Below are 17,950 nucleotides of genomic sequence, written 5' to 3'. Positions count from 1 at the left end.
GGCAATGTTGCCCCCTCTCTCCGTATCTTTTCATCATGTGTGCAGAGGTCTTTTCGAACTTACTGATCCAGGTTGAGAGGAAGCTGTAGATTAGAGGGCTGAGATTTGCAAAGGAAGTTACGATATCCTATCTTCTTTTCGCTGATGACAGCTTAGTCTTTACCAGAGCCTCAGAAGCAGAGTGTAAGAACTTAAAACGGATTTTCGATTGCTATGCGAAGGCATTAGGGCAGATTTTTAACTATAAAAAGTCTTCAATATTTCTCAGTGGCAAGATTACAAGTGGTCAGGCTGCAGCAATTAAAAATATTTTTCAGCTCAAAGTGGTGTCGAAATATGAAAAATATCTAGGCCTTCCATCTATGATAGGCAGAAGGAAATCGGGGTTCTTTAATGAGGTGAAGCTGAAGGTGATAAGCAAGATTTCAAGCTGGCGTCACAAGATGTTCTCCAGCGGAGGGAAAGAAATACTCATCAAAGCAGTAGCACAGGCAGTACCGGTGTATGCTATGAGTGTTTTCAGACTTATAAAGGGACTATGTGATGATATTCAAAAAACCATTGCGAAGTTTTGGTGGGGATCAAGGGAAGATAGATACGGAATCCACTGGTCAAGATGGGACAAAATGAGCCAAGTAAAAAGTAGAGGAGGGCTGGGATTCAGAGATCTCACTAGCTTCAATCAGGCCTTGGTGGCTAAGCAGGCATGGAGATTGCTTCAGCTTCCCAATTTGTTGCTGGCCAGAGTATTGCAAGCAAAATACTATAAGCATTCTTTATTCTTGAATACCACAGTGGGATCCAATTTATCTTTTATTTGGAAAAGCATTCTATGGGGAAGGCAAGTGATTGAAAAAGGTGCAAGATAGAGGGTAGGAAATGTAAGGAAAATCAGAACTTACAAAGATAATTGGTTACCTAGGCCAGACACTTTCAAACCAATATCACCACAAAAATTGCTAGCTGAAACTATAGTGGCTGAACTGATTGATGAAGAAAATCAATGGATCGTAAGCAAGCTGGAGCAAAACTTTCTCCCCCAAGATATCAAAGTAATCCTACAGATTCCTCTCCCTAGAAACAAAAAAGAAGATGAAGTGATGTGGCATTATGACAAAAGAAGAGAGTATTCAGTAAAGAGTGGATATCAGATAGCTTTCAGGCTCAAGTTTCAAGATATGCCAAGTAGTTCAGGAAGCTACTCCAGGCAATGAAATGTTTTGTGGTCTTTGGAACTGCCTGAGAAGATTAAGATTTTCATGTGGAGGGCAATAAAAAATATTTTACTAACGTCTGAAAATCTATGGAAAAGGAAGTGTCTGCCAGAGCCTACCTGTCCAAGATGCCATAAGAGTGTGGAAACTATAAGTCATGCCTTGTTTGAATGTAAAGCAGCAAGGAAGACTTGGAACTTAGCTCCATCCACTTTCGAACATCAGAATGTTCCAGGTCAAGACATTTTTAGCTATATCCAGAATCTTTGCAGCAACTCCAAGAGAAATGAAGCTGAGCTTATGATTATGTATTGCTGGACTATCTGGTATGCTAGGAATAAGCTGATCTTTGAAAGAAAGCAGATAGAGCCAATGTTTTCAGCAGCAAAGGCAGAATCAATGTTAGAAGCTTACCACAGAGTGAGAAAAGCAGGAACACTCCATATTAGCAATACTAGAGAGGTCAGCCAGCAGAGATGGTCACCTCCCCCAAAAAATGTGCTCAAGCTTAATGTAGATGCAGCAACAAACAACAAGAATCAGAAGGTTGGCTTGGGAGCAGTCTTGCGTGACTCAAATGGCAGAGTAGTAGCAGCAGGCATCAAACAAGTTTCCTTCAGGAAGGATGTCAGTTATGCAGAAGCTGAAGCTATCCAATGGGGTCTCCAGATTGCAAAAGAAGCAGCTGCAACAAGCTTGATTGTAGAGACTGATTGCAAAGATGTGGCTGAGCTAGTTAACAACACAAAGGGCAGCAGGTCTGAGATTTTCTGGATAATTTCGGAAATCCAAACCCAGAAACGAGAGTTCCAAAGGATCCATTTTAATTTTGTACCAAGGTTTTGTAATGCTCATGCCCATTCCTTAGCTAAACATGCTCTAAGGAAAGATACAGCTGCTGTCTGGTTAGATATATTACCAATAGAAGTGCAAAATGTATTTGACTGTGTTGTTTAATCACTAATGAAAGGTTTACTTTCTCTTCAAAAAAAAAAAGTATGTCAGATATTTTAAGTATGTAGATCATAAACTCTATAATTATTAGTTTTATTTTTAGGTTCAAATCATTCGATACATATTATGAAAATGAGTTGCATTGAAAAAGTTGAAGTTTTCAAGAAAGTTTATCTTTAATATTATGAATTTTATATGTTATTTATCATTAACAATTTTTTTGTATTTAACTAATTATTAATTTATGTTTCATTGGGTCTTAAAGGATTGAAAATAATAATAATCTTATGTTTTTAGTGGAATTATTAATCTAATATATTGGCCCAAGTCAGGTTCAGGAGATTTTATCATTTAATCAATAGTATTAATTTATCAAACATTTATTTATCAAGATTTTACTGTACTTGGAATAAAGAAAATTTAAAAATACTTGAAAATTAATGTAACATTACCAAAAAATTTTACATTTAGGTTGTAGTTATTGATTGCAAAATATATATTATAAAGTTTTTTTAAGTTATTGTTTACTAAGGGGCTGTTTGTTTATATTTTTTTTACTTAATGACTTAATTGACTTAATTTTATTCAGTTGATTCATTAACTCTATTTATTTTTTCAATTTAAGAAAATTTTCAGCCATTTAGTCATTAAATTATTAAGCAAATTTTTTTTTAGATTTTTGTTTAATCTAAAAAGTCTAAATGATATCATTAAAAAATATTCTCCAAAATATCCCCGATTTAATTAATTAATTTTCATCCTTACCTAAATAAAATTTAATAATTAGCATTATTATCCATCTCTATATAACTAGTGATAATATATAGTGATAGACTATTATTATTTTTATCTTTTTATTTTTTAAATTAGCATTATTTATCTTCATAATTTTTTGTAAAATATTTTTCATATAAAAACATCATAAAGTATAATAAAATTGAGTAACATATATAATGTAGAATATTAAAGAGTTGTATTCAATTAAATATGATTTATGTTATGATAATATATTATCTTATTTATATTCTTTGAGATACTTATTATTTCTTTAACATCTATATTTTTTAAGGGTATAAATGTAAAAATATTAATTTTCAGATTTTATAAGTTAAAAAACAAACAACTTAATATTTATTTTTAGTAATTCAAACAAAAAAAATTATTCAAATTCAGACATTCAACTCTATTGAAAATTCAGAATAATTCAGGTTTATTTAGATTTCAAAAAAAAAAAAAACCATGTAAGTGAAACTATTTTAAGTTTTAACTTAAATTAATCAATCTCTTACAAGTGAATGATTAAAAAAAATTGCATTTACCTTTTTAAATAACTATACTTCCACTTGAATATTTTATTATTGACATATTTTATATTTCTGCCACTTATATCCTTTTAATTTTTTTTATGTCACTTCATAATCCTTGAATGAGTTGATATGAAAACTTCAAAGGAAAACACATACCAGAGAGAAAACAGCCATGTTTTTCATTTTTTGGATTAAAATTTGAAAGGGATAAAAATAATAGGGGACAAGTGGTAAAATCTAAAAACATTAGAAAGGGAAGTGGCCAAATCCCTTTTACTAGAAGATTAGATGAAATTGATGAATGAAAATTTATGTCAAAATATTAAGTTAAAATACTCTCTTATGTATTTATTTATTTGTTTATTCTTTTTGTGTATTTCTACGTTGACTATAGTTTATGATTTAAATTAAGTAAAATTAAAAAGAAAAAACCTAAAAAGATTTCAAGATTTGCTCAAACTGTAAATAATCTCTTTAGTTTTAGAAAATAATCATATTAACTCATTTTTTTTTATTAGATTCAGAAATGATCAAACAGATCCCACGAATTTATGTGTATATTAATATGAGAAAACTTGGAGATTCTAGGTTGCTTCCCCCCCCCCCCCCCCCCCCCGGCGTAAAAATTAAAAAGAAATTAATGAAAATCTTTTTCAAATTATGAAAGATGTGGAGTGAATATCTAACTTTGATTGCATTGAGGAAATAGACATTAATGAAGACAATTTGGTTTGGCGTGTGCATTTGGGATTTTGGACTGACTTGAGATGAAGTCATCAATCCACACACTCACACAAACTATCTCCAGTATGAGCACCACAGTCAATGCATGCCCACTTTCCTCTACGTAATAAAGCTTTTTGTGAGTTGCATGCCCTGAAACCAAGACACATACACCGCGGTTTCTCTTTCCCACCTTTCAAAAATTTCAAAAACCACTCTTCTCCGATGCAATATAAAAAAGTAAAACAAATCACTCAAGCTATGCAGCTGAAGTAGAGCGAGAAAGAGAGAAGGGTTCGTTGTCGTTTTAAGTAAATACTTTTGAAAGATATATGAAGAGTCCGATACCATTTAGATACGCCCAAACGCCATTGATTTCTGTTGCATTGAATCAGAACTTTTGCAACACATGTTCTTTCTTCACCCTCCACTCGTCACTCTCGTTTTGGGCAATCCCCAACCCACCCACCTTCTCTTTACTCAACATTTAACCCTAACCGTAGCTCCCTTCCAAAATAACCCTAACCCTAGTTAAAACTTTTCTCCTCGCTCACACTGGCCACACCACATATGATAAAAACAAAAGATTTAAAACCGACCATGAATCCATGCATCACATTTGTCACCCATTACATTGACTGTGATCACCAAACCCTAACCCCTCAAAACCTATTACCCATCAGAATTTATTTTTGTTTTTTTTTTCTTTTAACACATTATCGTTTATCACTAAATATATAATGGGAACAAAAGATCAAAGAGAAAGCATGAATGCAGGAAGCACAAATGTCACCAGAACCGGGCACTGCATTCAGCAAAGTCTTGCCAAAAATAGAAAAAGAGAAAGAAACCTAATAACTTTTCTCTCTAATCCAAAAATTAAACCCAACTCCCCCATTTCGTGATTGCCGAGCGTCCTTCACCGGTAGTTTCGATCAGAGTCACAGCAGTCTCTCACTGAAACCTAAAGCAAATACTACTGCCTGCTGGTCTCTTCCCTTTTTTTTGTTTCTTTTGTTTGTTTAAATTTGACCAATATCATCAGTTTGACTTTCTTTTTTTGGACAAAGAAACCCTAATGATGATGGACCAAGGCGTGGTTGTTCATGAGAAAAACGAGGCCCGTGCTTTCATGGCAGGTGTTGAGGGTGTCACTGCGAAGGGGGACAAGAGTACCCGTTTTGGATCGGATCCTATTCGGGGCTCCGGGTCAAGCCTCGACCTTGTTGCTGCTGTCACCAGCGCTCTTGGTGCTAATATCAACAGGAAGAAAAGGATGGCCAGACAGAGGCGTTCTTCTTCCTTCAATCTCCTCACCTTTTCTTCTCCATCCTCTTCCTCCACCTCGCACGTGTCTCCTCCCCTTGCCCTCCCCGCACGTGTGAGATTTTTTTTTCATTTCCTCTATTTTTAATAAAGTTCTCCTTCCATAAAACTTCTCTACCCAATTTCTTAAGTTGGGAGTTTGGCTCCCGTTGCTTATGAAATTTAATTATTATTTTGTTAGCAGCTCCTTGCTTGTATATTATTTCTTTAATTAAATTTAAAGAAGGTTGGCTGATACTTTTGGTAAGTGCTCAGTTTCGACCCGTCGTAACTATTTGACTATTTGTTGCCGATATATGTATTTTTTATCAGGAAAAAACAATTGAAATTAGAGATCAAGTAGATTTAGTTGTCGTAGTAAGTTCTTAATTACATTTTCTTTTTGGTAAAATAATTAAGTTTGAATTTAGACAGAATTATCAAATCCATCACCCAATTTTGCTGAATTAGGTGAACGGAGGATCATTATCAAAATAAAATAAATAAAATTTTTCAATGGTCAATTTCTTTTCTTTGAAGGTTTATTATTACAGGGCGGTTATTTAATTTATTTCATTGATAGTTACAAAACAAGATACACTCCCGAGATCTCTACTCTAGTTTAGCTTTTGTAGTAAATTTTTTGCTTTTAGACTTGATTAGTAAATAGCACCCTGTATATGTATGAGTCATGGTTTTGTCATTTGGAAAAGATCTACAAAATTTTCGGTAATTAACAACATTACCATTGGAATTCTTTTTCTTCCCAACAACTGTATAGAGATTAGGGATTGAATTAATTGAAATAAAAAAAGAAAAAGAAAAATCCTGATGCACATTTGACTTGGATTTATTTTACAGTATTGAGCTGATCTTTAATTGATTACATTGTCATTTTTCGGAATTCAATTGGGAACTCCTATATATTATGACAATTTTGCCATGTTTGAAATACTCTATTAATTAATTTGTTACACATTTAATCACTTTGTTTTGAGGTCATCGAATGAATATGTTATGGTGCTTGTTAAGCCTGACAATGAAGCCAGCCTTAATTACATAATAATTAGTGCAATGCTTTTGTTTAATGTTTCATTTGCCGACTGCTTTAGGAAATTGATCCAGGGAGGTTGAGATTCCTTTTCCAGAAGGAACTGAAGAACAGTGATGTTAGCTCCCTTAGGAGAATGATACTACCAAAGGTTTTTAATCTCTCTGTACTTCTCTAGTTTCAGAGTTTTATTTTTCTTTCACTCACTTGATGCTTGGAGATTCCTCAAGTTAATCATTTTGCCTACAAACTTGATCTTTACAAACAAAAACCATGGTAATTTTATGCAACCTGTCAAGGAAATTCTTCATCATCTTTGTAATATTGTACGACATTTCAGAAAGCAGCAGAGGCACACCTCCCAGTGCTCGAGTCCAAGGAAGGGATTTTTATCAGCATGGAAGACTTGGATGGTCTGCATGTGTGGACCTTCAAGTACAGGTTTGTAATTAGGCAGAAAGATACTTTTGAAGAAATCAAAGCAAACAACATTGTAATTTGTATGCTTTATTATTTTGTCTTCAGAATAACTGTACCACTTATTGCATAGTCTCAATCCTGAACTTGAGTACTTTTCTTCGGCAGTTTTTTTGTTTTTTCCCCTTCCATAGATATATTAAATTGGCTAATTGACTAATATTCCTTATCTCCTGAGCAGGTTTTGGCCTAATAACAACAGCCGAATGTATGTACTTGAAAATACTGGTAGGTATTTATCTCCATCATTTATACGTTGATCGTTTTTCTTCAATTTTCCTTGATGCTGCTGCATACTTCTCATGGAATTCTCTCAGGGGACTTTGTTAATGCACATGGGTTACAACTTGGAGACTTCATCATTGTGTACCAAGATGATCACAATCAGAATTACGTATGCTAATTTAATACCATTTTTTATCATTGAGATAGTGAAATTAATTATAAGCCTCTCCTGATTTTGATCACTCACATCAATTCTTTCCTTGATAAAATTTTCAGGTCATTCAGGCAAAAAAGGCTTCAGATCAAGATGTATATACTAACTTAACAAGTGATTCTGTCAATGACATCCTCCTTAACGACTACGAAGTTAATAGGTCCGGTTCCTTCTACGTGAATCATCCAATGGCAGGCGAAGATACCGGCATGTCGTTTATTTATGACACCACAACTTTCTCAAATGACTCACCACTCGATTTTTTGGGGGGTTCACTGACCAGCTATTCAAGGATTGGACAGGAAAGCTTTGGATCTGTAGAGAACATATCTCTTGATGACTTCTACTAAACATTAATGGTGATGTCTTTATGTTTAACAATATCCCAGAAACCTACACAACAATGGGAGCAACTGTACTGTTTTGGCCCTGAAGCACTCTTACCTTTTTTGTTGTATGTCAAAAGTATAAATGTAATAAAGGGTAGCAAGTGGGAGACTTGCAACATATTTATAGATCCTTTGTTGTTTATCTTGAACATGTAAGTTGCTAATCTCGTTATTGTATTTGTGGCTATCAATATAGCACAGCCATTGGTATATATGCAAGGAAAATGCTAAGTATCAAGAAAAATGAGAGAATAACGAGAGAATGAAGCATGTGGTGGGAGGAGAGAGAGAAGAAGTAATTCTCTCATCCTTCTCTCGTTGTTCTTGATATTTAGCAGTACTCTATATGCAATGCAGGCTTAATTAATTAATGCCTTGCTTGAATTATAACTAATTGTTACTGCAGGGACTTTATTTTTTTTTATTTTTTCCCCTCCTTTTCACTCAACAATATATATATATAGATCGATTATAACGTTTGAAGATTAGAGTTTGAGTAATTGAGTCCTAGCCTTGGGAAAATTACGAAAGTGTAACATGTCCACGATGGACGACATAATGTAACGGAATTGGACAAGGATTAAGTGATTTTTAAAATTAATACAATATTTCAAAATTAGAACCCAACAAGCCCGTCTAGCTCAGTTGGTAGAGCGCAAGGCTCTTAACCTTGTGGTCGTGGGTTCGAGCCCCACGGTGGGCGATTTTAGTGTTTTCATGCCAAATTTATTTTTGTTTCTTCTTTTATACTTTTTAATAGAATAATTTAAAAAAAAAATGGGACTTGTTATTGTTTTATTTTCATAATATTACTTACAGATAATTGTATTGCAAAAATAAAAATTTGTTAGTCATCTGATTTAGAGAAATATTAATTTCTACTTTTACCATGTTAGTGACCTAATCATTATACTTTACAGATAATTAACTAAAGATAATTATCTTCTTCACTCACAAATATCTCTAAGGTTGATTGCGGAATTTATTTTTTTAATTTTTACTTTTGCCTATTATATGCAAGCAATATGTTACTCAATTATATGATTGGATTTATAAACAAAAAATTACGCCAATATTATGTTTTTTCAAAGGATATTATAGATAAATATAACATTAAAAAAGAAATAACCCAAAGTATTTTACATCGAAGTAAGAACTTTATTGCTTACATGGCGAGAATTCGTTGGTGGGTTATGTATGACTGGAGCGTGCCAAATAAAGATACAAACTAAGAAAAATAAGAAAAAATAAATAAATATATAAAAACTTTAATGAATTACAGCTTCAAAATTGATAAAAATTCTGAAGATCAACCAGCATAGGCATATAGGTACTGGGTGAAACAACAAGCTCCATTATTAACGGACACTCAGAGCGAAAGTGAGAGTGAAAGTGATCGTGAAATGGCATCAAGGTACTGGGTGGTGTCTCTTCCAGTACAAAATTCAGCCGCTTCTGTTTGGAATCGATTACAGGAACAAATCTCTAAACATTCATTTGACACTCCTCTTTACAGGGTCCGTTTAGATCTATCTCATCTTTAGTTAATTTTTTATTATTTTTGTTTCATTCTTCTTCTTCTTTTTTTCAATTTTTATTATGAATTTCGATTTTGTTTTTTGCAGTTTAATATCCCCAACCTCCGTGTTGGAACCCTAGATTCACTCCTTGCACTTAGCGATGATCTCGTGAAGGTATTTGAATTTTTTTTAGCCGGATTTATAGTTTTTTTCCTCGATTTTAATTGAATTTTGTGTAAGTTTATCGATTAATGAGTTTTAGATGTGATTCTAATGTCAATTCGAGGATTCTACTAATTTTAGGTGAAAATTCTACGCCATTATTTGTCTATGTATTCGAATCCTACCAATATAATAGATCTGTAGATTTTGCTAATAGTCACTGAATGGCAAAGTTCCATCTGTAGTTGACATTTTGATATTTTGAAAATTCCTTTAATTTGTGGAATGTGTGGAAATCTTTTGAGTTTGAGTTTTCTACTTAAAAAACAACCTCTGAATGCTTACTGATAATTAGATCTATTGGTTGTGACGTAACCACTTTAAGGTAAATTGTGGTATTTGGCACTTTGTTGAGATTTTATTAATTCCTTTTTATTTTTTGAGAAGTGAAATAATCCATCGGATCTTCCTTTGCATTTTGAAAGCGAGCTTTTTTAAGTTTATTGCATTTTTTATTTAGAATTTGAGCATTTTGTTATTTGATGTAACGTGCAGTCAAATAGCTTTGTTGAATCAGTATCTCACAAGATCAGGCGACAGATTGAGGAACTGGAGAGGGTATCAGGCATAGAGAGTAGTTCTTTGAGTGTTGATGGAGTACCAGTTGATACTTATCTCACTAGGTAAATCCTTGCCAGTGAAATTAGCGTGAATTTCAGGTCTGGTTTTGATATGTGATACTTGATGTTTATACTCTGAATTTGGTAAACTTCAAATATTTATGAGTGGGTTTCCTCGATATGTCTTTAAGTATTGATTTTTATTTAATGAGTGATTAATGTTTGTTATCAATTTGGTTTTGGTTTGTGTTGAAAGGTTTGTTTGGGATGAAGCAAAGTACCCAACTATGTCACCTTTAAGGGAAATTGTGGATGGCATTCATACTCTTGTGGCAAAGATTGAAGACGATCTTAAGGTATTGTTTCTCCACATGGATATATGTGTATGCTAGTTATTCAATTTTAAGGCAGGCAATTAAACATGTTGATAATTGCCCATTTGTTCTACGTGTATGTTGAAGCACAGTGTGTAAGCCTAGTAATGTAAAACAGAGTGTTTTAGTTTTCGATAGGGGTTGTTCTTTAAAAAGGATCCATTTTCCTTTTTGGTAGTCCAATTTAGTTCTCTGCATGTGCTATCTTTTAAGTTGATGTGTCGTTGCTACGTTTGAGATCTGCATCATAGTGTTATGCTGCTCTTCCTTAACTGGACGACTTTTGCTGCTACCTTATCATAGGTGTTGATACAGGAGTGTGATGTGAATTAAATTTAAAATGCAAAAGGAGAATGGAATGAATAATAGGCTTGATTTTCTGTTCTCTGAACCATTAATTGATTAATGCAAAGGTCATTGGCCTAGCCATCTTGAAACCAAAAATCTTTGGCCTGGTGGAAACGTAACTTATTAGTATTTATCAAATGATAAAACCAGGGAGAATCGCGATGGCCTTGCAATATGCCCAAGACTGGCATTGGCTGATAGATGAAAGAGCAGTTTTTTGAATTGGGCATGGAGAAATCTGCTACAGGGTCTATCTGCTACATTGGCTACTACATATAGCAATGGGTGGTTTTACTTTCAATTACTCAATGATTTGCTTGGATATGTTGTCACTTTTAATGCGGTAAATAGTGGCTGGATTGAAAGATCTACCTTAGATTTGATGAGTGAGGGGTTTACCCTATAGGTTATTACTTGTCTGTTTGGTTTTGGAACTCGTTACCTCTCCCTCCCTTGTGGCTTGAGGTGATAAAATAGACAAGTGGAAGGATCTAGTGTGCCAGACACCTCATGACATGCAAAAAAGAATAAGAATTTGATTTGACATTGTCACAATTGTTGTAATAATAATGTCTTCCCATTGAGTTATTCATTCCATCATGAATGGGAATACCTCTCAGCCCTTGGTCACAACGTGAGCATTTTCTTTAGGTTTCCTTTGTTTTGTGCTGCAGCCAGAAGCTAGAGGGTTTATTTGCATAAGTTCTCTAGGAATTCTGACTCTTACGGTTATAAATTTCTTGTTATTTAGCTTTGGAGTTTTGTAGACAAATATATTGAATTGAATTTTTGGGTTTTGTGAAACTGTCTTTGTATTGTGCAAGGTTCGTGTTGCTGAGTATAATAATGTCCGCAGTCAGCTGAATGCTATTAATCGAAAGCAAAGTGGAAGGTACAACCATTTTTTGTCCTACTTGTGAAGAATATTATATTTTCCCGACTTAAATAATTACTTCTCTTTCTCTCTCAGCTTAGCTGTTCGTGATCTTTCCAATCTGGTAAAACCAGAGGATATCATTACCTCAGAACATCTTGTAACCCTTCTTGCTGTTGTCCCCAAGTACTCCCAGAAGGATTGGTTGGCTAGCTATGAGACGTTGACTAGCTATGTGGTAAGAACTATTTTGTGCCTGTATATTCGAACTCCAACTAATTAGCCCTAGAATGTCGTATAAATTTTTGGGGATATAGAATGCTATTTTGAATAGGTCCATCATGATATTGAAGTCATGTAGAATAACTGCATGTAAATTATTTTGTTTATTATGGTTTCTTTTCAATAATTGAGTGGGTTTTTTTCTTCTTCAGGTCCCCAGGTCCTCCAAGCTATTGTATGAGGATAATGAATATGCCCTTTACACTGTCACACTATTTGGACGTGTTGCAGACAATTTCAGAATAGCTGCACGTGAGAAGGGCTTCCAAGTGGGTGCAAAATTTGTGATGCAAGAGGATTTATGATGTAGAATGTTGCAATAATTTCTGCCTTGCATCTTTTTAAAACTTATTTTATGGCATCCTCAGTTCAAGTGTGTTCTGAATACAAGTTGCATCAATCTTGCTGTATTGTGTTAAGCTTTTGTTCGTTATTTGACTTGCTGGGTGATCCCCAATTTGAGGTTCATATTCTTTGATTTTCATGTTATTCAGATTCGTGATTTTGAATATAGTTCTGAAGCACAAGAAAGTCGTAATCAGGAGTTGGAAAAATTAGTTCACGACCAAGAAAGCTTGAGAAGCTCTCTTTTGCAATGGTGCTATACCAGTTACGGCGAGGTATGTTCTACTTTCCTCCATGAAATTTACAGCATAAATTTATCATGAGGATTGTCTTGCAATGCAATGAGTAGTGTATTCAAGGGACCGAATAAAATTGTTGCGAAATCAGGCAGCTAGTCTCATGTATTCTTTTGTAAGGGAGAAAAAGAATAATGGTCCGAATTACCATATACAGTATTTTTCATTATAATCACCATCATCATGTATTGTGTTATTGGTTTATTGTGTTCGTATGGTGGATTTTACACTGAATGGGGTTTCTGCCTCTAGGTTTTTAGTTCCTGGATGCATTTTTGTGCTGTACGTGTCTTTGCAGAGAGCATTTTGAGATATGGTTTGCCGCCATCTTTCTTGGTAACTCACTCTTCCATCCGTTAGTTCCTTTTGTTACCACTCTTTGGATTGTGAGCAAGCAGCGCTTTTGGTAATTTCAGGCATGTGTTTTAGCTCCCTCCGTGAAGGGTGAAAAAAAAGTGCGTTCAATTCTTGAAGAACTGTGCGGCAATGCGAACAGGTACTGGACTTTGCTGAATTTCAATAATCACGTATTTACCTTCTCTACTACTTCCTCCCCTGTCCATCTAGTTTTGATTCAAATAAATTCAGATTTTAAATATTCAGGTTTGATTTATAACTGAAAATTTAGAATCATATTGGAACCATTTCACTAAATTCTCCAGTGTATTCATCTCTGATGATGTGATAAAATATGCTGGGCTGTATTTTACACTTGGAAACTAACTACACTATGGGAATTCAAGGTTGTACTCTTCACGAAAATTAGAGACTGGCATTCCGGTGCTCAATTTCAGGTCTAAAGCTGTAATTCAATGGTTGCAAAGACAGCATCAATGAATATTCTCCTACAATGTTTGCCTAACTTTCCAGAATGGAATATCAGCATGTTAGGTTGCGTTTGACACTTTGGAAACTAACCATACAATTGGAATTCAAGTTTGACTCTTCATGAAAATTAGATACTGGCATTCCAGTACTCAAAATTTCAGGTCTAAAGCTCCAATTCCTTGCTTGCAAACGCAGCATCAATGAACATTCTCCTACAATGTTTGCCTGCATTTCCAGAACGGAATACGAGTCATGTTAATAGTTGGGACTTTTTGTTTCGCATTTAAAAAGAATCTTTTTAGCACTGGAAGCTGAAAAATAAAAGGCAGCATCTGTTTAAACATTAAAAATTACTTTGTTGGAATGTAAGGAAAACAAAACACAAAAGCCAAAAGAAAAAGGTCAATAGAAAAATAGTAAAATTTGTGAAAAATAACTTGAGAAGTCAATGCACAGCTGCCTTGAAAATTCCCTGTGAGCATGCTCGTTTATTTGGTTTTTTCCTTTTTCATCTTAGTTTAAACTTGTAGACTTAACTTCTCTCATGTTGATGCAGAAAAATTTGTCTGTAAATAGTATCTTCTCTTTGTTCATTCATATATCGATTATTTTGTTATCTAGTATTACCTGATTTTGCTCGTTTGGTAACTGATGCAGCACATTCTGGAAATCCGAAGATGATGGCGGAATGATGGCGGGTTTGGGAGGGGATGCTGATTCTCATCCTTATGTGTCGTTCACAATCAATCTTGTTTGATTGATGCTGAGTCCCCCGGTTCCATGTCCGGTAGAATTCAGTCTCAAGTATTCCTCTGGACTAAAATAAATAATGGGCTGGAGTTGAAGATATGTATATTAGGATCAATAACTCAATTCTTTTGTTGTTTACTTATGATCTCAGCTTGGATAGTTCTGGTCAGTCTCATGGAGGAAGCTTGTGGAGAAGATCTTGCCATCTGAAATTTGTATTTTAAGTTATTATTTATGAGGTTTTATTTTCTGTATCTATTATGTTTCAATTTTCATGCTCTTCTTGAACATTAAATTTGTTGTCCTACAATGATCAACAAGTATTGATGCAGTTTTGTGATGTTTGTTATTATAGTGTATTTACTTATTGGGAATGGGAATGGAAATTAAGGAATGAGATTAAATCATGTGTTTATTGTTTAAATGAGAGATAGAATGAGAATTAAAGTGGTGGATTTTACTCAAAATTGAGAATGATTACTAGAGTTTCCATTATTATAGGGGAGGTGGGGATCGGAATCTTAGTCCCTACAGTGATTATATTAGTTCCATTTAATTTTTGAATTCTCATTTTATCCTTTGTTATTATTATTATTAGGATCACTCCCAGCGATGGTTCAGCCGCTTTTGTCTTTTTTGAATTGTAAAATATCGTTGAACCCCTTGCACTTTGTTTTATTTTATTAAAACCCTTAAAGTATTAATTTCATCCCCTATAATTTTTAAATTTTCAAAATACCTTTTATTTAATTAAAAAATATAATAATTATTAAATGGATTATAATATTATAATTATAAATATAATTATAATTTTTATATGGATTAATAATAATAATAATAATAACTAATTAATCTATTAACAATAATTATTATTAATAATTATTTTTTTAATAATAATAATAATTGCAATAATTAAAGTACAAAATAATAATTATGACAAAAATTAATTAAGGATTTTATAGTAATTTATTACAATTTAATTTATTCTGATTTTGATTCTAAGACAAAGTAAATTCATAAATGGTAATACAATTCATTCCAATTACGATTCCTGCAGTTCAAGTAAATAAGTTATTCTGATTCCAACTTTTCATTTCGAATCTACCTATTCCAATATGAATTCATTATGTTTTCAGCTAATTTCAATTATTGTTTAGTGAATACACTATAAAATTATAAACTATTCTATATTTAATTAGACTACTCTCTATTATTTACAATTTATTCATAAGTGTTATAAAACTTTCTGCTTACCTATACTATAAAAATTCAATTTATCTCCTCACACTCTTTTTCATTTACTATTTTTTATCAAAAGAGTTTCTGTTTACAATTTTGTTAATTATTAGTTTTAATAATTATTCAAAAATTAATTAATATTAATTATTGTTAATAGATTAAATAATTATAATATTTTTTATTATTGTTATTAATAATAATAATCCATTTAAAAAGTATAATTATATTTATACTTATAATAAAATAATTACTATAATTATATTTTTAATTAAAGGGAGGGTATTTTGGGAATTTAAAAAATAGGGGATGAATTTGATACTTTAAGGGTTTTAATAAAATAAAACAGAGTATAAGGGGCTCAACAAAATTTTATAATACAGAAAGTTTCATAATACTTATGAATAAATTGTAAATGAAATAAAGTGTAAGGGGTTAAACAATATTTTACAGTAACAATTCAAAAAATACAAAAGCGACTGTAATTTATTTTTTGAATTACATGAGATTAATGATTAGATTACAACTCAAATTGAATGAAATTACAACTGATATTATTGAGATTAGTTTACATTAATTCTTATAGAAAAATTATCATTGCACCACTTCTGTTTTGTCTTACGTTCATCCAACCACCACAAAATTCTAACATGTTCTCTGCACCACCTTTATTTTTTTTAATTTGTATCAACTAGCCACTTTTGAACTAACACTATTAAATAATTTAAATAATTTTAACCTTAAATAAATTAAAAACCATTTTATTTTATAAAAACTTTAAAAAATAAGAAAATTATAATTATAAAAATACCCATAAATTTAATAAAAATAAATCTCAAATAGAGGTGCTTGAAAATTTTTTATTAAATTTAGATTTTATAAAATTTTAATAATTACTTTATTTTTATTAAAAATTATAATTTTGCAAAATTCTAATAAAAATAAATGAATTTATTTATTAAAAATTATTATTTTACAAAATTTTATTAAAATAACTGAATTTATTTATTAAAAAAAATACCAAAATTTTAATAATTTAGGGGATTTTTATTAAATCCCAAAATTTTGTAATTATTTTTATAACTATAATTTTTATTTAGATTTTTTATATTTTTATTAAAAATAAAAATTCTAATTTTGTGATTTATTTTTTTATTAAAATTATGGGTATTTTATAACTATAATTTTTTTATTTTTCATAACTTTTATGAGATAAAATGGTCGTTTAATTTATTTAGGGATAAAATTATCATTTCGTTTAAATTATTTAATGGTGTTAGTGCAAAAGTGGCTAGTTGGTAAAATTTTAAAAAAAAAAAGTGGTACATATAACATATTAGAATTTGTGCTGGTTGGATGAATATAAGACAAAACAGAAGTTGTGTAATGATAATTTCCAATTCTTATATAGCATTGCCCATATTTTACCCTCTCTAATATTCAAGGAGTGTCTACTCCACTCATATTCCGAAAGGGAGAAGACTGTCTTCACTTAATTATATACCATAATTAAGGAAGAAAATAAGCCCCTACATGCGTCGTAAGGATTCGAATCGCTGCCCTCACAGTTGTGAACTGTAACTTTGGCAAATTATTATTATTATTATTATTATAAATGACAATAATCAACTAAGGTTGGTTTAATAACTTGTAACAATCCATTCTAATTTTAAGATAAAATAAACACATCAATGACAATACAATTTATTTCAATTCCGATTTCTACAGATAAAGTAAAAATTTTATTCTGATTCATATTCCCCATTTCGATTTCAGCCCATTCTGATTTTATTTCATTCCGACTGTAGTTCCGATTACCCGTTAATGTGTTGACTACTCTACAATGTAACAGCTGCGCGGAACTGGTTTTCAATTTGAGATGTTAGACGGTTATTTCTTACAAAGTAAATAGACACACACACAATGTAACAGCTGCGTGGAACGCGAGAAACCATTTCCTCTTCAAAAAGAAAAAATGGATGCTTTAATTTTAGTTGCCAAAGCTGAAGGTGTAGTAGAAGCCTATAGAAAATTCAAAAGGACCGAGCAACAGCAGTTGGAAAGCTCAAACATGGAGAAGCCTAAGCAATGGAAACCCCCGCCCGAAAACTGGTGCAAAGTAAATGTGGATGCTGCAATTGACCATCAAAGTCAAAGAGCTGGGTTGGGAGTGGTGATAAGGAATGATAAGGAGATGTGGTTGCTGCAGCCATTAAGCCCTCAAGTTTCAACGGAGATGTGCCTTTTGCAGAAGCTGAAGCAATTGAATGGGAAATGCAAGTGGCAAAAAGGGCAGGAATCACTGCAGTCATTTTGGAATCAGATTGTCAAGCAGCCATTGATTTGGCAAACAACAGAAAGGGCAGCAAAACTGAGATTTTTTGGGTGATATCAGAAATCAACGAGAGGCGAAAAGAGTTCCAGGAAGTCAGATTTCAACACACCCTTAGGTCTTG

At 32.5% G+C, this 17,950-nt stretch overlaps 2 protein-coding genes and 1 non-coding gene across 5 annotated transcripts; all 3 read left to right on the top strand.

The window, feature by feature from the left end:
* The first annotated feature begins 4,937 nt into the window (after window positions 1-4,937).
* LOC102617915 (B3 domain-containing transcription factor FUS3) lies at window positions 4,938-8,046 on the top strand. The gene is made up of 7 exons (XM_052433429.1): window positions 4,938-5,187; window positions 5,269-5,579; window positions 6,616-6,705; window positions 6,895-6,995; window positions 7,213-7,259; window positions 7,349-7,425; window positions 7,533-8,046. Exons 2-7 carry the CDS (start codon window positions 5,277-5,279, stop codon window positions 7,818-7,820), a joined length of 906 nt encoding a protein of 301 aa, XP_052289389.1. The 5' UTR covers window positions 4,938-5,187; window positions 5,269-5,276; the 3' UTR covers window positions 7,821-8,046.
* A 443-nt stretch (window positions 8,047-8,489) lies between these two features.
* On the top strand, window positions 8,490-8,562 carry TRNAK-CUU (transfer RNA lysine (anticodon CUU)). Its single transcript has one exon. It is a non-coding gene; the product is annotated as a tRNA-Lys (tRNA).
* A 562-nt stretch (window positions 8,563-9,124) lies between these two features.
* On the top strand, window positions 9,125-14,598 carry LOC102618193 (V-type proton ATPase subunit C). Of its 3 annotated transcripts, none has more exons than XM_006468814.4 (12): window positions 9,125-9,376; window positions 9,485-9,553; window positions 10,097-10,224; window positions 10,418-10,517; window positions 11,708-11,775; window positions 11,854-11,995; window positions 12,192-12,308; window positions 12,534-12,659; window positions 12,933-13,016; window positions 13,097-13,176; window positions 14,166-14,295; window positions 14,410-14,598. In XM_006468814.4, exons 1-11 carry the CDS (start codon window positions 9,263-9,265, stop codon window positions 14,263-14,265), a joined length of 1,128 nt encoding a protein of 375 aa, XP_006468877.1. In that variant the 5' UTR covers window positions 9,125-9,262; the 3' UTR covers window positions 14,266-14,295; window positions 14,410-14,598. The 3 variants fall into 3 exon arrangements, with proteins under 3 accessions (XP_006468877.1, XP_006468876.1, XP_006468875.1); XM_006468813.4 differs by having other exon boundaries at window positions 14,166-14,312; XM_006468812.4 differs by having other exon boundaries at window positions 14,166-14,598.
* The last annotated feature ends 3,352 nt before the right edge of the window (window positions 14,599-17,950 follow it).

Source organism: Citrus sinensis, chromosome 2 (genome assembly GCF_022201045.2).
Source record: "Citrus sinensis cultivar Valencia sweet orange chromosome 2, DVS_A1.0, whole genome shotgun sequence".
Lineage (NCBI taxonomy): Eukaryota > Viridiplantae > Streptophyta > Magnoliopsida > Sapindales > Rutaceae > Citrus > Citrus sinensis.
Note: the sequence above shows the minus strand (reverse complement) of the source record. Positions and strands in the feature narration are given on the sequence as shown.

Excerpts from the sequence above, each read along its gene's own strand:
- LOC102617915 (XM_052433429.1), top strand. The coding sequence starts at position 5,277 with ATGATGATGGACCAAGGCGTGGTTGTTCATGAGAAAAACGAGGCCCGT. Across the intron at positions 6,706-6,894 it reads GGAGAATGATACTACCAAAG|AAAGCAGCAGAGGCACACCT; the intron begins GTTTTTAATCTC and ends ACGACATTTCAG. Across the intron at positions 6,996-7,212 it reads GTGTGGACCTTCAAGTACAG|GTTTTGGCCTAATAACAACA; the intron begins GTTTGTAATTAG and ends TCTCCTGAGCAG.
- LOC102618193 (XM_006468814.4), top strand. The coding sequence starts at position 9,263 with ATGGCATCAAGGTACTGGGTGGTGTCTCTTCCAGTACAAAATTCAGCC. Across the intron at positions 12,309-12,533 it reads CACGTGAGAAGGGCTTCCAA|ATTCGTGATTTTGAATATAG; the intron begins GTGGGTGCAAAA and ends CATGTTATTCAG. Across the intron at positions 12,660-12,932 it reads GCTATACCAGTTACGGCGAG|GTTTTTAGTTCCTGGATGCA; the intron begins GTATGTTCTACT and ends TTCTGCCTCTAG.